We start from the raw sequence: 17,795 nt of genomic DNA, 5'->3' as shown, positions 1-17,795 counted from the left end.
ACATATAGAGACAGACAACCATTCACACCTACGGACAATTTAGAGTCACCAATTAACCTGCATGTCTTTGGACTGTGGGAGGAAGCCGGAGTACCCGGAGAAAACCCACGCTGACACGGGGAGAACATGCAAACTCCACACAGAAGGGCTCCCTCCTGGGATTGAACCAGGAACTATGAGGCGACAGTGCTAACCACCACACCACCGTGCCGATAAATATTGTATCGTTGATATTTTATCAACGATACAATATTTATCTGCCACGATACAATTTTAATTTGATTCAGTTCAGGGGCCTGTAATTAATATGAGAAGATACCAGTAAATAAGCTCATTGTCTTTTCCTTGGCTGCTAACCATTATCTGCCTGGTGCTAGACCACTAGCACTGTCTGAATGTTTAGAAAGTAGGTGTGCCTGGTCTGCAACGGTGACCCAGATGTGCCATGGGAATTTCAAAATAAAGGTGTATCTTAAAAATGGCAATATGTAGCGATGTTTTCAATTTGCATTAGTAATGTTGATTATTGAATAAATATACTACTCCAGACTGATGTATCGTTGGACGCCCATCAGACACTGATAAAAATATACACTGGAAATGACCATTCATTTAAGTACTGTACATAAGTACAGTGTTGAGATACTTGTACTTTGAGTATTTCCATTTTTGATACTTTTATCTTCAACTCCATTTTCTATTTTATTTTATTATTTATTTTATTTTACATTATTCTATTTTTATTTTTTACTTCACTGCAGTTATTTGACACCTGCAGTTACTTTGGCGATTATGATTTTAAATATTAAACATATCATCAGATTATAAAATACAGTGATACTGTTATAGATTAAACTACAGGATAGTATATAAAGTTACATATTAATGCATCAGTATCAACACTCTGTTATATATCATCCACAGAGGGTATTTTTAAAGTATTTTTAGTTTTGATAATTTAAGTGCATGTTGCTGATAGGAGTTTTCTACTTTTCAAGAATCTTTTTTTTTTTTTTTTTTTACAAATGACATTTTCGAGATCATATTAATAGATGGATTCATGTGGAGGGCATATAGGTGGGCTCCAGGTAATGAGCATCAGGTGTGGAATGGGGAAGCAAACAGTTTTTGACCGTGTTGTGGAAACAAGCATGGTGGCCCTCTGTGTTGTGGTCACTACATTAATAATTTCCCTTTAAAACTCTTGTATTGTAGCACATCCCAGTTATGTACTTTTGCGTGGTGAGTTTTTGAATGCAGGACTTTGACCCCTAATTGAGCATTTTTACACGCTGGTATTGATGCTATCACGCAAGTAAAGAAGTTAAATACTTCTTTCTCTTACTGGTAATTACTAATGTCATGCTCTTACTGAGTGCAGTGAAAATCTCCCCGTTCTAAAAAACAAGATCATGATGTGTTTTGTTCGTGGTTTAGGTTGCTATTGTCATGCATCCTCACATGCTGCTTGCTGCAGGACAGCAGAGTCGGTAAAGACAGTGATTCCTCTCAGATTGGTGTGTGCACTGAACTGCTACTTAACCGCCCCTGAGCTGCAGGAATCGCTGGAGGACCACTGGAGAAATGATTATCCAGACACCAGTGGGCTGCTGGCTGCTGCCAGTGGCAAAGCAATCACTGTGTTATTTGGGAGAGAATGAATTACTGAACATTTTGAGATTAGACCGTTTAATCCCCAAATGAAAAGCTCAGGGTGGGAGATTGTAGCAACATTTGTGCCTTGCATCTGTATTGTCTGTCGTTTATTCTCTATCACCTGTCTTTCCATGTTTTTTAATGCGTCTCATATTATTTTGGGGTTTTAGAGTACTGTGGAAGCAGGAATTGTTTTCTTATAATACTCCCTACAGTGGTAGCATAAAAAAGTATCATCCTCTCTTTCGGCTTTTCTTTGTAGTTCATCCAACTCTGTGCCTTCACACACATCCTGTGGCTGTGTTTGATTTGCTGTGGTCCTGACCAAAGCTCAGCACACATAGGTGTCGTCCCCGATTACCAAGAAGCACAGATCTCTGCAGAAGTGGGCAAAACACACAAAAAAGGCGGCAGATATCGTAACGGGTAAGCAGTGTTGAAATAGAGGCTGCAAAGGATATGAGAATCCTTGTTCAAAGAGGCGTATTCTTGCAATCTGAATCAGCCAGAGAAGGCTGTGCCCTACAGGGATTCCCATCATCTCTCTCAGACCTTGATACCAGGTTGAAGACAGAGCTTGCACCGGCTCCTTTTATCTAGCCTGAGATTGGTGATTAGATTGAAGAGCCCGGCAGAGGAGGCGCGAGTCTCCTCCACACAGAGAGGAAAAGCAATGTTCCACAAGACTACACATTCATTACTCAAAATAAATCTCCATTAAACAAATGCCATATGCATAATTAGTCTATAGGAATAATTATAAATGTGATTAGTTTCTCCATGGGCCGACCTATGTAAATTGTGATTGACACCCGGCAAAAACGGAGTGCATAAATCTGGCTTCAGAGATACACGGACACACACTGCAGCACAATAACTTAGCATCTGAATGCACAGGAGACAAAGGGATTTAGGGCATGGGTGGCTGTAAACATGCCACCACTGCGTATTCATGCTGTATACAAGGCTGTGTGCAACTTATGTATGTTTTTGTTTAAGGAATAAACAGTCAAAGTGCATAAAACAACAGCACCACAAGCTACAGTCCCCACAATGACTATAAAGTTGAATAAACACCTCTCTGAAACAGAGGTAAGAAAGCCCAAACGTACTATGCATCAATGGATAATAAAAACAATTTCAAGCTGCGTCCCAATTCCATAATACAGACAGGACATTTGACGGTCCACGCTTCATAGTGGGCTTTATTGATTTTACAGTTAGTGTGCAAGAAATCAACAGACTCAACATTTTTCGATCGACTGACAGAAAATTATGCACTTTATGTGCCATGCGAAGACAGACTGTGACTTCAGAATGCTCCAGCCAATTAAACATAACAAAGAGACTAAATGTGTCTCCAAAAACTTCACTAGTCATTCTGTCTTCTGACGTGTCCCTCAAACTGTTTCATCCCCATCAACAAATAGTTCATGGATGTAGAATTTTGTGCCTATGTTTTCCACCTGCTATTAGCTCCTCCTTTTCCTTTGTGCATTGCATTGTGGGATAGAGGTGTCCATTAAGAGGGCTGTGGCTCGATTGTAACCCTAGATTTGTGAAACTCTCTACAAATATTCTTATCTCACTGTTTTATGCTTAAAATCTGGTTAGATTAAGCCACAAGCAAAAGCACTTAGGTTAGGGTTTGGGAAATATAACTGTGTTAAAATGATCACTTCAAGCATGAAACTCGTGTACATGTAACTGGAGTTACCATGTGGACACAACCCATTAACACCAGGCTCAGACATTACTGACTGCTGTAGCCTAAGTGCACTATATTGAGGGCATTTCCTGTGGAAGTGCATTACATACTAAAACCTGCTTTGAGTTAGTATTTAGTGTGGATCTGAGCAGCCGTACTAGTAGCTCTCTGAGGCTGAAGGCACAGCTGAGCTCTGGATAAATGCTAACAACAATAACAAAATACGATCATTGTAGCAGGTAAAATGGCTACCATGTTTACCATCTTGGTTTAGGGTGTTAGCATACTTACACATGCTAATATGCTCTGAACATGGACCAAGTAGAAGCTGTACAAGTGTTAAAATATATTTTGAATGTCATACCAATCCATTCAATAATTGCTGATGCAACAACATAAATATTAACCTGCTGGGCTCTACAGAAAAATTCAGAAAATACCTAAAGACAGTAGGCTTTATCCTCTGAGGACCATGATTGTCTGCACCAAATTTGGAGCCAATCTAATTAGTAAATGCTGGGACATTTGACGAAACAGGTGGAAACTTTGACTTGCTGGCGGTGCCTGAAGATAAATCAGGAGATGACCAAAGTGGAGAGGATTCATCCTCTGGGGACCATGAAGAGTTGGTACCAAATTTGATGACAGTCTCTCCAGTAGTTGCTGACATATTTTAGTCTGGACTCTGCACCAAACTGATGGACTAACACTGCAATCCCTTAAGCCATGTTACTAGCATGGCTAAAAATCTGAAAATACTTATTAAGGGACACTTTGCTGATTTTCAACCAGCTTTGTATCTAAACAGTGTGGGTTGTATGTGTAAATTAACTGTTCTAAATTTTCCTCCATCTTACCAGCACCCAGATCCTTTATCTCTCAACTCAGATGGATTTTCGCTGGTTTTAGGGCTGTTACTGCAGATTGCACTTCCATATTTTTGTATGCCCACCATCATGGACACAAATAGGGATGGAAGCGGATTGAGAGAGACTCCCACCCCTCTCACGCTCTCTCAAAATCAGATCAAATAGTAAAACTAAGCAGCGCTGATCAAATATAACCCCAAATTATGTTACTGTATCGTCTGTTTTACATCAAAAATGTTTTAAGAAACATAATTTAGCTTACCATTTAATTGTGATTCGAGTTTGTCATCAGCTGGCCGCCAAATTATTTTATGTGGAAAATAAGCGGGAGTGTTTATAGGTACAGTGCACCGCAGTGCATTATGGTAGTTGTAGGTTTTCTACCTCTTAAGCAAAAGCAAGTGCCACAACTGTTTTTTCTGTTTTCTCTGGTCATGTAGCACCACTTTCAATGAAAAGACCATGTTTCCAGTGGATAAATACTTTTAAAATCTGTTTCAGAATAGAAAACAACCTGAACATGCTCATAAAAGTATCTTAAATAAAAAAAATATGGCTAAACCAATAGTGGTAAACAAAGACAAAAATTACCAACAATTGTGTGTACTAAAAAAACAAACGTAAGATACACACTTACGAAGCGTTCAAAAGCTAGAAAAGACAGCAGGAGAGAGAATGCAGGAAAATTGATGATCGTCTCATCAATAAAGCTTTAAGTAAATTAAAAGTTGTGAGAGAGGTAGATTGTGTTGGTATCGATTCAGAGTTGAGATCCTCTCTATCTGAAGGAGAACTAACAGAGTTGTTCTCAACATTGGGAGATGAAAGTGATTTTTTCCCACAGCTGGTGGTCTGCGTGAGTTTGTGTGGAAAAACTGATTAAAATGTGAATAACAAATCAGTCTCAACAAAAACTGAACATGATAATCTTCATAGACTGCACTAGTTTTAACTATGTGTACTTAATAAACTGAAAACTGAGTGTATATATGAGCTATAATCTGTCACGAGGTGGTTAAAATTCACACATACGTAGCCAGAGTCGACTGCTGTGGTGTTAACCTATGCAAGATTTGCACTGTATTAAAGAAGCAGCAATTTTGGTTTTAAAATTATACTGATATGATTAACACACATGATGCAACAGGACAGACTATTACTGTGGACTTCGATATGTTTCATCTATACAAACTGAAGTCAATAAGTCACCTCACACAGAGGCCTTAGTCTATCTCTTCAAAAGGAAGCGATTATAGCCAGAGCCTTGATCTGTCCCACCGCTCCGGGGATCCCGCTGGCAGGGCAGTGCTGATATTTGTGTGGAGATGGTGAAGCCAATTATTACCAGTCTGCGGCCACCGCGGATTCCACTTGATGTGCACCTTTCATCTCCAAAAGCCATCTCTTAGGGAAACAATAACCAGCCCTCCCCATCCTTTTGAACTCACCAGGTGGGGGCAGCAGTGCTGATATGAACTGAACAGGTGACAAAGGGGGGGCGGGGGGTGTTTTGCATTTTTTGTTCATGCTCTGTGCGACTGGTCTGTCAATACATATGGTAAAACCGGTGTCAGCAGGTTTAATGCATATGCAAAAGAGCCAGACAGGTTGTGTGTGTGGCTTCTTTTACATTTTAATGGAAAAGCTGGGAACGACAGATAAAGCCATTAACGGGAAATGAAAAAATGTCCACAACCAGAAACCAAAGGAGACATCTTCAGGCTACAGGATCCACACCTGCCCTTTGGAAACCAATCTCCTCAGACCCACTTAGCTTCACACAACCACAAAACTGCAGAGATATTAAAAGACCACAAGATGAGCAGTTATGATATGTTCACATTTATTGTGCAGTGACTTTTATATACATACATTTTATACACCTAATTTACATGAACAGAAATAAATTAATCTGCTAATGTTCTTAAACTCATCTGGCTTTAGTGTTGCCACTGACTGGACACAGCAAACTCTTAAAAAAGCAAAAATAATTTCAAGTGACACATATGTGACATGGCAGTAATATGAGACACTGTAGTCTAATTTTCATTAGTGTGATATCTTACACATATAAAGAAGCAGTTGGTAAGAGTTTTAGTGTTAGTGAGAACTTCTAAAATGTTTTAAACATCTACAGGAATCCATGAATGGAAGTTTGAGAGAGGCCGGACATTGAAAGCACCACTGTTACTTTCTAAATTGGGTGGTAAGGTCGCACAAAAGGTCAGACAGCAGAGCAGACTCCATGAGAGCTTTGTAGCTGGAAATCTGTCAAGCTTCTCTATACTCAAATTCCAATCCATATGTTTCAAACATGGATAATTATATTTAGGGATTATATATTTTACAAGTACCATGCTTATTTTAGCACTGATTTAAGGACTATTTTTTTTAATATAAAAATAAGATTGAATACATTTTTTTTTTTTTGAAAAACAAAACATCTACAATGTTTAAAAGTTGTGAACATTTCTATGCTTATGGCTAGTAAATCAAACTTAAATTATTCTAAAAATGGCTTTATTTGAGACCAGAGATGTTTCATTATGCACCAGTTAGAGTCAAACATTAAACATTAAGTCTCACACAGACATGTTGTCCATTAAAAAATGACTGTTTCATAGATGTTGTTCTTTAAATACAAAGCTGTATTTGTTATGCACGTCTTTACATTCATTTTCACAATATTTTGTTGTAATTTAATTGAGTGATACATTTGCTCTTATTTTCTGACACATAATGGTAGACTTATTTTTATCTGTATGCAGCGGAGTCAGTTAGCCTGAGGACATCTTTTTAGTCGCTACCACTGTCTCAGCGTGGTCAAACAAATACCCTGCAGAGGTCAACATTACCAAAAAAATCTTACAAACTGCATCTTTAATATTAGAGATGACTATTACTATTGTGCTACATACAGTATTGATCACCGACAGACACGTAAAGGTAAAATACAACTTGGCTAATTAGTGTTTTCTTTATAAAAAGTAAATCTAACCAACTATTGTGACTATCATCTTAATTGTGTACATTGTAATGTGTGGAAAACAATAAAAAATACATTAACTGGAGTGGCCAGGGCCCACACGTGTCAAAATGTGGCCGAGGAAAGAAATAAAAATGTAAACCACTGGAGAAATCATCTCTAGGTTTCCCATATACACAAACTGTAGATACAAACATTAACCTGCTCTCGTCTTTTCAGTCTGAAGGAACTGACAGGAAGTCTAACTCTCTACGGCTAGCTTTATGATAAACACTGATACTAACTAGAGTGACATGCCTATGAAACACGAAACACCACATCAACTCCAGCCTCCTCTTACCGTACAGAAACACAGAGAAAGAATTTACAGGATACATTGATGGGTCTTAAGCACTCTAAGCTATCAAAACATGCAGCTTGTGGTGAGTTTCTACAGTACTATTCAGTAGTTGTTGGTGGTAAACGGCTGTGTGAAAACCCAGAGTTTGTATTTTTTTTTATTACTATTATTTCTATCACAAGATGATGAAGATAATGATTTTCAACATGGCTCTGTTGTTCCGTTAGCCTCACACCCAAATCTAGCCAGACTCTCTCAATAAAGTGAACAAAATAAATGGCAAGGCAGCCGTCGCATCACCGCACACCATACAGGAACATCTGATTATTGCACACTAGCACTGAACTTGCAAATGTTCATGCAGAATGTATGAGGAACACACTACACTCAAATCAGTGGTTGCTCACTATGTGACAGATGACCATACAGTTCTTTGGAAGACTGAAATACATTGTTTGGGAGGGTCGGGGACGTTTAACCACGTGGCACACTACTGAGACGCCTACAGCGCCTCGATTACAACCTACGGTGGAGAGGAGAGGTGCGATGATGTTTTAGAAAACCAATATTAGGATACTTGACACCAGCTGATGACGACTGTGTTACAGTACCTTGTTTAAAAGTAGAAAAGGAGGAGCGTTAGAGATGATGATTGCACCGAGGAGGAGAAAAGGAACCATTTCTGAGAGAATCTAGCGACCAAATTCTAGCATCTGCATGTAAATATATATTACATCCATATCCAACATTCATAGCATTGTTTCTGTTAAAACACAAAAATAGTTAAGACTCACAGAAAGAATCCCAGCAAAGAAAAATAATAGATGCCAGGGGTTCATCTGTTTAGAGATGGGAGTTTAAAATTGTTGTATAAAGTAACAGATAAAAAAAAGGAAATAAATGCAATCTGTTCACATACATTTCCCCACAAACTACTCCACACACTAGACTAGAGACTAGACAGGTGAGACGGTCGTAAGGCGAAACTGTGGCAGAAGGATGAAAGAGGGAGGAGTGACATTGAGAAGGGGCTGTGGTGATGGACCTTGTGTTTAATGGACTGTGGAGCGTCTTCGCTCCGACTCAAGGGGACTGAGAGCCTGACCTGTAGCTCTTAAAGCTGCCCAGCAGACTCTGCACCCCCTTCTTGACCCGTCGAGCCACAGAGTCAGCAGGCGGAGTGGGCAGGCAGGAGGCCAGGCTGGGCGGGCGGGCATCCAAACATTTCTGGTAACGAAGCTATGAAAAGAAAACATACACGGCATAAATGGTTTGCCACAGAGATTCGACTCTGCACAAACATTGGCGTGCGCATATTAAAAAGGTATACTATATTGTTGGTTACTGTTTGTAAAAACCCCACCAGCGAAGGTGAACATGAAAGGCAACCCCAGATTCAATCTCTTGGATGCCTTCCACTTAAAGTCTGGCACCTGGTCGCTACCTTCATATAAAGCCCTGACTTTGCCAGAACACTGTGCGGGTACACGCCAAGTCCCATGCACAGAAAACAAAGAAAAGAAGACAATACAGGCAGAAGGCAGAGTCTCTGCAGAAAATTAGCTTTAAACTTTCCTGCATTTCCAGTGTCCTCCTCAAAAATAATTAACGAGTCATTAACATCTCTCCACCTGTATGGTTTTTATCTTAGGTATTTGTTCATGACTCACCATGCAGGCAGCCTGTACAGCCTCACTCAGACTGGCAGCATTGGGTTCGCACCAAAACATGTGACAGGCGAAATCTCGGGGACCCTCCGCCATGATGTAAGCGAAGGTGTGAACGTCCTTTCCCACACCCATGAAAGACAGGAAACGCACCCTGCACTCTGACAGCACCTCCTCACTCTGTAATTAGAAACAGAAATTAAAGTGAAATAATTAACCAAGTGTGCTTTAAATTCTTTACATGGTATATAAGTTGTATTTTCACAGTTTGCAGTGTTCAATGTAATTCCCAGACCCTTGCAAAAAAATGTATGATGTTGATATTTTCCATTGGATTTTAATTATCACAGAAAAAAAGTATCTGTGGCAAACAAAAGTTGATGATACTTAAACATTTTGTTCTGCAAGATGACTGTCACAAACGAACACTACTTTAGGATTTTTGAAGCATAAATGCAATAGCCAGAAGTAAAAAGCTAACGTTAGGCAATAAACCACAAACTTGTCTCCAACACAATGAGACTGACGATGACTACCTTTTTTTAAGACACCTAAAAGCTTGCAAATTCCCGAGTGGGTATTTACTGACTTATTTTATGTCAAAGAACAAAATGTGAAAGTCTCTTAAGCTTGTGATAACCACAGGCCTTGTTTCAGGCATCTAATCGAAAACCCATGGACTCCAAGACAAGGGCACCGGTGCTAAAATGCTCACTCATTTCCGTGTTGTAGGACTCATTCTTGCACCACTATATCTACTCTAATTTTGGCTTTTCAAAGCTATGTAGTCAAAGTTGAGTGACAGTAGGGAATGTTAAAAATGCATGTTTACATTATAACATACTGCTAACATCCCTGTAAAAGCACATCATGATCAAACTTTAGCCCCTAACTTCAAATTACCATATCACCTGTCATTCATGTTCAGTTTGGTGTCTGTTACCTGTTTTGAAAGTATTGTGAGGGTGGCTGGTGCGATGTTCACTGAGACAGGAGTCCACTCATTTCTATCTTTGCTGTTAACTGCTGCCTCGAGTGCGTCATTGATTATGTCCATACCTGAGAAATGTGCACAGGAGACACACAGAGAGTAAATTTCACAATACATTCACCTTATCATAGAGCATCATAACTGTGATCAGGACACATTAAGTACAGTTAATATTTCAAGGCATGACCAGCTGACGTAATCACATAAATCACTGTATATCTGAAGGTGTTTTCTTACCAACTGGCTTCGACACAGGCTCACAACCAAGGTAATAAACATGGAAGCGCTGGAAGAGTTCATTTTTCGGAGCAGGAAACTCTATAAAGAAAGGAGGGAGAATTAAGTAATCTGATTCCACACTTTAAACAATGAGGATACAAAAAGTGTGAAAGGCCTTAACGGTAATTTACCTTCAATAGGGACGACCACAGGGTTACCTGGGTCAGAGTTGAGCCTGCTCACCCCTGGCTTGGTCGCCTTTCTCTCCATCATTATCTAAAGTCAAATTAACAAGAAGAAAATGTAAGAAATGTATGGTTGATCATGGACCACAATCTTGCAACGAACATACATATAATGAAATAAGATTAAATCCAATTGTGGCTGACCTTTGAACACATCTCATGTAGGCTGGTGGCTATGTTCTTGGCGGGCGAGTCACAGCGGAAAACATGACACTTCAGAACCTGAGTCAGGTTGTCTCGAGCCACATAAGCAAAATCCCTGCAGGTGAAGTCAGATGGAAAAGGTCACACTCACATACTGACTCAGTAACACAGCATACATGTGAGCTGCTGTGATCAAACACATACACATAAGCACATGAAGCACACACACAACAGCACAAAACACTGATTTTATAAAACTTTAAATATAATAATTGTTGTAATATACCTTTCCCTGATCATGATGAAAAAACGCAGCATGAAAGAAAAAACACGATAGTTAGAACACAGTGAGGCAGCAAGCGGGCAGAAACAGCCTGCAATGCTCTCATCAATCCAGCAGAGGGCAGCAGCGTGCAATAAAAGGAGTACACAAAGGAGTGCAATGCGCTTGTCATGACAAATTTCTTTAGGAATGCAAAGCCTCTGAGTCATGAATGAATCACGACTACAGGAGGTGGTACATTATTTCAAATGGAAGTCAACCATTCAGTGCAACAAGATAATGGCAGAACATCCAAATAAGTAAGAAAAGTCTGTCTCTCCTGATCCAAGTCAGGAAGGATATTTAACAAACACTGACTGAGGATAAATTTATTAAAAAATATTATTATTATAATCAGAAAAATCCTGACAGATATAAACAAAATTTAATTTCTTTTTTTTCCAAATTTAAATTAATTCACTAGAAATAGGTTTTGACTGAGCACCTTCACACAAATTAAAAATGTGAACCAGGATATGAACAAAAAAACCTTTTTCTCCTACAAGTCAAATGAAAAATATAAGGTTATTAAAAAGAGTACATTTACAAAATGAAATACATTCAGCCAATGATCAAAACAAGTCTATTTGAAGCATGACTTAGCAAATTTAAGATGTTAGATAGTAAGATAAGCAAGATAAATAAATAATTTGTAGTTCTGCCGTCTTCACTTTGACCCTGTTCTGTGGACACTGACCTGCCGTTGTCTCTGCCGACACCCCAAACCCGAATGCTGCCAATGGGCTGAGCATGAAGCAGAGTCTGGCCCAGGGGGTCAATCAAGTTCATAGTGTCATTCTCCAGGACCATCAGCATGTCCTTACCCTGTCGGGACACACACACTCTTAGTAGGAGCAGCTACATTTCACCAACCATCTATGCATCCATCAATACACACTTAAATTTGAGTTATTTTGCTAAATTCCAATATGAATTTACCCACAGAAACATTTCTTTTCTATCCACATTAAAGTGAACATTATAGGTCAACATCCTCTCACCTCTCCCCAGATACCAGCAGTGTCATGAAGGTTGTGTTTGTGATAAGATAGCTGCCTGATGCAGTTGTTGACAGCAACACTGCTCTTGCCAGGTACCATGTCCTCCTCAGACATCTCCACCCAGCCCAGGGAGCGCACTGCAAAACACTGACGATACAAACATGCAGCACATTAGCACAAGACAGGACAGCACAGGGAAGGTGAAGAACAATGTTGCTAGGAAAGGGTGGAAATGTGTGGTGTGATTATTTCCTTTTTTTAACTCATTTAGCTAAGTAAACTGAAAAAAAAAAAATACTAATATAATAAGTACAAAATGTTCAAGTGTTTTTGCTTTTTTAAGTTCATGATTAGAGAGAGCAAATAAATTAAATTATACTTTATTAATCGCTGCAGAAAATATCAATCAATCTTAATTGTTTCAGAGCAGTTTTCAGTGTCAGTGCAGCGCCCGAGGATCAGTGCTGAGGCTAGTCTTCTATCTCAATATTCAATCTGGTTTTGAAACCCTAATTTACTCTCAGCACATTGGAGAGATCTGAGCATGAAACAACCGCTTTACCTTGGTTTCTATATCTGTGCTGAGTGGAGCGAGCTTCTCTTCTTCCTCAGACTGGGAGCAGTTGTAACTACAGTGAGAGAGAGAGAGAGAGAGAGAGAGAGAGAGATATGAGGATATGCAACATCAAGAGGAGAAGAAGAACAGATGAAAGTATACTAACTACTAACTAGTCTAAAAGCTCTAACAGCACATACTTCAGGTTGATGGATGCATAGCGTAGAGTTGCTCCTTCAAACTCCTTCAGACTTTGATCAGATGCAACCTCTCCCTCCTCCTAGAGACACAGACAAGAAGAAAAAACAGTTAACAATGGAAATTTTCTCGCATTCAAAGATGTTAACTCGACAGACACTGCACTCCAAAACTATGTGTTGTTGCCAAAATGTGAAAATATCTACCAACCATCTATCATGTATTTTGACTACACTAAATGACATTCTTGCCACAACTTACATTCCAAAGTTCCCCTTCACCGACTCCTTCATCTGTGCTGGAAAGATGAGCCCAGGATTCCTGGAAAATTTTAATAAAGATATTGGTGACTACAGACTCATTCAATTTCCTCGATCTATGCACAATGTGTATTTGGCCTTACCTCAGTCTCCTCACAGGGCGTAGTCTCCAGGGACATCGTTGAAGACATCATGGAGTCGCCAACTTTACCCAGGGGTGAAGGAGGCTCCCACTGGGTGGTGCCTGTGGGGATGTGCCAGTAGTATGTGCCTGATGTATCCCGCACCCTCATCCATCCCGCAGGCAGGTCTGTGTCTGTCTCAAAGGCACTGGAATCCCAAAAGGACTCTGAAATGAAGGGAGTGGATGAGAAACACTGGAGGAGAGACTGTTTATGGCAAACACTGTTGAAGGGAAACTTCAAAATGTCTGGTTGTTCGCAGCATCTAGTGTTGCACTTGTAAAGCTGCTTCACTTCATCTTGGTGGTATGAAATGAATATAACTGACCACTGACATGACGCTGATAAGATTAGATTACTACTACACTATTACTATAAACTAAGCTTTGCTATTCTTAACAACTATACTTTACTATATACTACTGTGCTATAATACTATTGAAAAATGATACTGATAAAATGAGACTGTACTGGCATCAGCAAACAAAATGTTTAAGCTGACTCAACAAAACAATATTGCACAAAAGCAAAACACAGGAATTGTCTCCAAAGCACATATATAGTGTTTCTTCCCACTCCTTTTTTGGTCTACAAATTGTCAGAAAATGGTGGAAAATGCCGATCAGTGTTTCCCAAAGCCCAGGATGACATCCTCTAATGTCTTGTTTTGTCCACTGCAACCCAAAACTATTCAGTTTACTGTCATCGAGGGGTGAAGAAACCAGAAAAAATAAATCACATCTAAGAAGCTTGAATCAGTACCCCCCCCCCTTTTTTTTCTTAAAAAAAAAAACAAAAAAAAACCTTAAACTGACTAGCTGATTATTAAATTAGTTGGCAATTAATTTAATAGTTGACAAATAATCCATTAATAATTGCAGCTCTAATGCATACTGTATGCTTTTGCAAACAAAGTCCAATAAAGGGTGCAATATGTGCACTTAACCTGTTCACACGAGGTAGGTACAACATTTTTAAAAAAGATCAGATTTGCATCAGACAAAAAAGGTACATTTTCAAGAATGACAGCTTCATTCATTAACACTTTACTCTCTGTCCCGTCTACCATCTATAAACAGTATGCAAACATTTAACAAATGATTTATAACACACTATATATCAAGTTATGAGCAGATAAAAGGATATCTTTTCAAGTTTACAGTGTTTGTCGGCAATTATAACTTCTCCTTAAGAGGTATATTTGATGTTATTCCAACTAACCCTAACCCTTACTATCATTCATTAACTTTTTCTACACCAGCCTCCTCTTATGGTTAGTTAATCATAGTTATGTTGTTAACAAATACATTTTAATGAACACTAATAAACACTATCCTGCTTATAACTACATTATAGTGTCATAAACTACTTATTAAATACCATTATATTGTTTATAAATGATAAATAGGGGGGCCAGAAGTAAAGTGGTGCCCTCTTATCCAATCTGGAACTCATCGACTCAAAGTGCAATGTATAATTTTGTACAGTAGGCCTATAATGAAAGCATAATCATGTACTGCCGTTTTCACCATGCCATTTTTATGTTTGCTGCTGTCTGTAAAACCTGTGACATCCAAATGCTCCATTAGGCATGTCTTATGTTGTAATATAGCATAAACGTGTGGCCTAAGTATCAAATTCATGTACTTCTATTTACCTCTATTGCCATTTGGAGAGCTGTCTGCTGTGTTGTCCTGAGACACTGCAGGCCAGCTGGGCTCTTCATCATTTGGTGTCCCATTTAGGTTGGAGAACAGGAGGCAGGCATTTCTCCCCACAACACTGCCCTCTCTGTGAGACTCCCCATTACTCTGGTCTTCTGTCACTCTCCCTCCTCTGGTATCACCTGATGTCTCTTCGTCTTCCTCTGATGTCTTTTCCTTGTCTTTATCATCTTCTCTCTCTTGATCTTTCTCTTCTGTAGACTCCAGAGTGTCGATGAGCAGAGGCTCATTAAGGATGTTCTTGGACTCCTCCTGATTGAGACCAGGGGTCATTGCTATTTTGGGAGACTTGGTCTGCTCCTCGTTTCCCTGTTGTTCTTCCTGAGTGGTGTTCTGATGAGGGAAGTCATCCTTGTTCCCATTCTGGCTGATATTGCAGTTGTGGTCCTGGTCCTGCTGGTTCTCAGCTACTTTCCGCAGCTGGTTTTGGCCTTCTTTAACCCACTTGGCATTGTTGCCAGTGGACTCCTGGTCGCACCAGTGGCTGCTGTCGTTCAGCTTGTTCTTCAGCTCTTCATCTTGTTTTTGTTTATTTACAACATATGGCATGTCTTCATCATCATGGCCACCCATGTTAACTTTCCATGTATCAGGCTGATGGAGGAAGAGGTTGAGATGTTACGTTATTAGCATCACCGTTAGCATGCTAGCTAGCAGGCTAGCGTTACAAAATTGTGAAATTCAGGCAGAGTTTTTCATCAGAGTTGGAGGAAATGAACTGTGGCTGCTTCATACAAATATACCCAGAAGCGCTAACCATGTAATAATCGCTAAAATATACTAGTTACATAAGCTGCAAAGCAACTAGCTAGCAACATTTTAAGATGGACACTGAAGTTTGTTTCCTGTTCGTCTATTCCGGGTTGGGTATTACTGCGGTTATTTTCACTGTTGGATTTTACCAACGAATATGAAACGTACTTCAGCTGCATCACCGTCCATTTGCCAACACGACCTTTTCTGTTTTAGTATTGAGATCAATATAAAGACGGTCAGGAGTTCAATGCATCATTTTTGATTCAGTCAACACATTTTCAACTAATATCCACGTCTAAAATCACACTGCGTACTGAAATACATCGATATTAATCGGATGCCATCGCTGAAGCTGGATATAACGGGATCCATCCGCCATCATCACCGTCATCTTAGCTAGGCTAACGTTAGCTCCTCAGCTAGCTTGCTAACGTTTCCAAACAAGAAAATCAAAGCGAAGCGAAATGGCAGTGATTTATGAAGCTTATAATAATAATTTTCACTTACCAGCTCCAACAAACCACCTGTTGTCGAAATACGGTTTACGGTGCGAGCTAACTACATATTTCCATAAATCGTGAGGGCTCGCTTCGTTTCTAGGTGGTGTTTTCTGTCAGTGGGCTCGACTGGTGATGGAGGGCGAATCTGCGTCACGGAGCAACGTCACGGCCTGGGCTCAGAGAGAGAGAGAGCTGCCACCCAGGCACAGAGCCGGAGGGAGCTCAGTGAAATAAGATGGACCTTTTCCGTTTTTGAAGACATATTGATCCGGTGCCGCATCATCTGTGAAGCATAATGAATAGCTTCCGTGCCAACGGCAGTATTTAAGATGTCTGATACTTGCAGTGGTGGAGAGTACAGACCCAGGCACTGTACTTCAGTACAACTTTAAAGTACTTGTAGCCTACTTTACTCCATGGTACATTTGATGGTACTTTATACTTCTACTCCATTTCAGAATAAAATAATGTTCTTTTTACTTCATTACACTGTTTGACATCTTAAATTACTAGTTACCTTACAGATCACTGACACAAAATATAAATAAATATATTTTATTAAACGTTATGGTACCCAGCAAGTAATTTAAATAAGTCCCACCTTTACCACAGCACCTTTAAAATGATGTATAACGTTATATAAATGCATCAATAATTATAATCTAGAACACAATATACATTATTCTGAAACGGACCATTTTGCATGATGATTTCTTTTACTTTTGGTATGTCAGTTAAAGTTGATGTTAATACTTTTTTTTACTTCAGTAAGGTTTTAGATGCAGGACTTGTGAGAGTTTATTTCTGCACTGCGGTATTGCTGCTTAAGTAAAAGATCCAAGTACTTCTTCCACTACTGCATTAAATCTGCATTAAATGGCAGTGTGTTTATGAGTTGTAATCAATCATTTGTTATGGGTTTATGGATCAGGAATAGATCAATACTTTAATACTTTTAGGTTGACGCATCATTCGTGTTCATGCTTTTCTGGTGGTACACTTATTTTGTTTAAGCCAAAACAAAATGGTGTCAGCTTTATGAAATCATTAGACAACTCCACTGAACCATTTGACCTCTGACCTTCTGGAGAACAGCTGCAGGACATCTGAACCAGAATCCCTTCAACTATTCATTCACATTCAAAATGAAATATTTGGTGCATTCTGGAAAAGCTTTTACTACACTGACTAACTTGAGGTTTATTACCCTTACATGACAAATTACAACACACAATGACTCACAGACTTTGGCTTATTTAACAACTCTATTGAAATGTATAAGAATTAATGGCTTATTTGAAAGTAAGAAATTGTTAGTGACTCACTAGCTGTGGAGGTTTTTTACTACCTGGCAGCCTACAAGTTGTTCTTAATAATGGCTTATAACAGATCCATAAAACATTATTAAATGATATATTAAATATTCAAATCTTAGTATTTATTCAGCAGATTACTTACATACTTGATCATC

At 39.2% G+C, this 17,795-nt stretch overlaps 1 protein-coding gene across 1 annotated transcript; it reads right to left on the bottom strand.

Annotated features, from left to right (window-relative positions):
- Window positions 1-6,043: 6,043 nt before the first annotated feature.
- On the bottom strand, window positions 6,044-16,492 carry apbb1 (amyloid beta (A4) precursor protein-binding, family B, member 1 (Fe65)). The gene is made up of 14 exons (XM_050064518.1): window positions 16,332-16,492; window positions 15,002-15,662; window positions 13,306-13,511; window positions 13,164-13,223; window positions 12,905-12,984; window positions 12,711-12,777; window positions 12,149-12,295; window positions 11,845-11,972; window positions 10,826-10,940; window positions 10,628-10,712; window positions 10,455-10,535; window positions 10,170-10,285; window positions 9,230-9,406; window positions 6,044-8,798 (listed from the first exon to the last, which is right to left on the bottom strand). Exons 2-14 carry the CDS (start codon window positions 15,639-15,641, stop codon window positions 8,643-8,645), a joined length of 2,058 nt encoding a protein of 685 aa, XP_049920475.1. The 5' UTR covers window positions 15,642-15,662; window positions 16,332-16,492; the 3' UTR covers window positions 6,044-8,642.
- Between the last annotated feature and the right edge of the window lie 1,303 nt (window positions 16,493-17,795).

The sequence above is a fragment of the Epinephelus moara genome, chromosome 2 (genome assembly GCF_006386435.1).
Source record: "Epinephelus moara isolate mb chromosome 2, YSFRI_EMoa_1.0, whole genome shotgun sequence".
Lineage (NCBI taxonomy): Eukaryota > Metazoa > Chordata > Actinopteri > Perciformes > Serranidae > Epinephelus > Epinephelus moara.
This window is presented reverse-complemented; position numbering and strand designations above follow the sequence as displayed.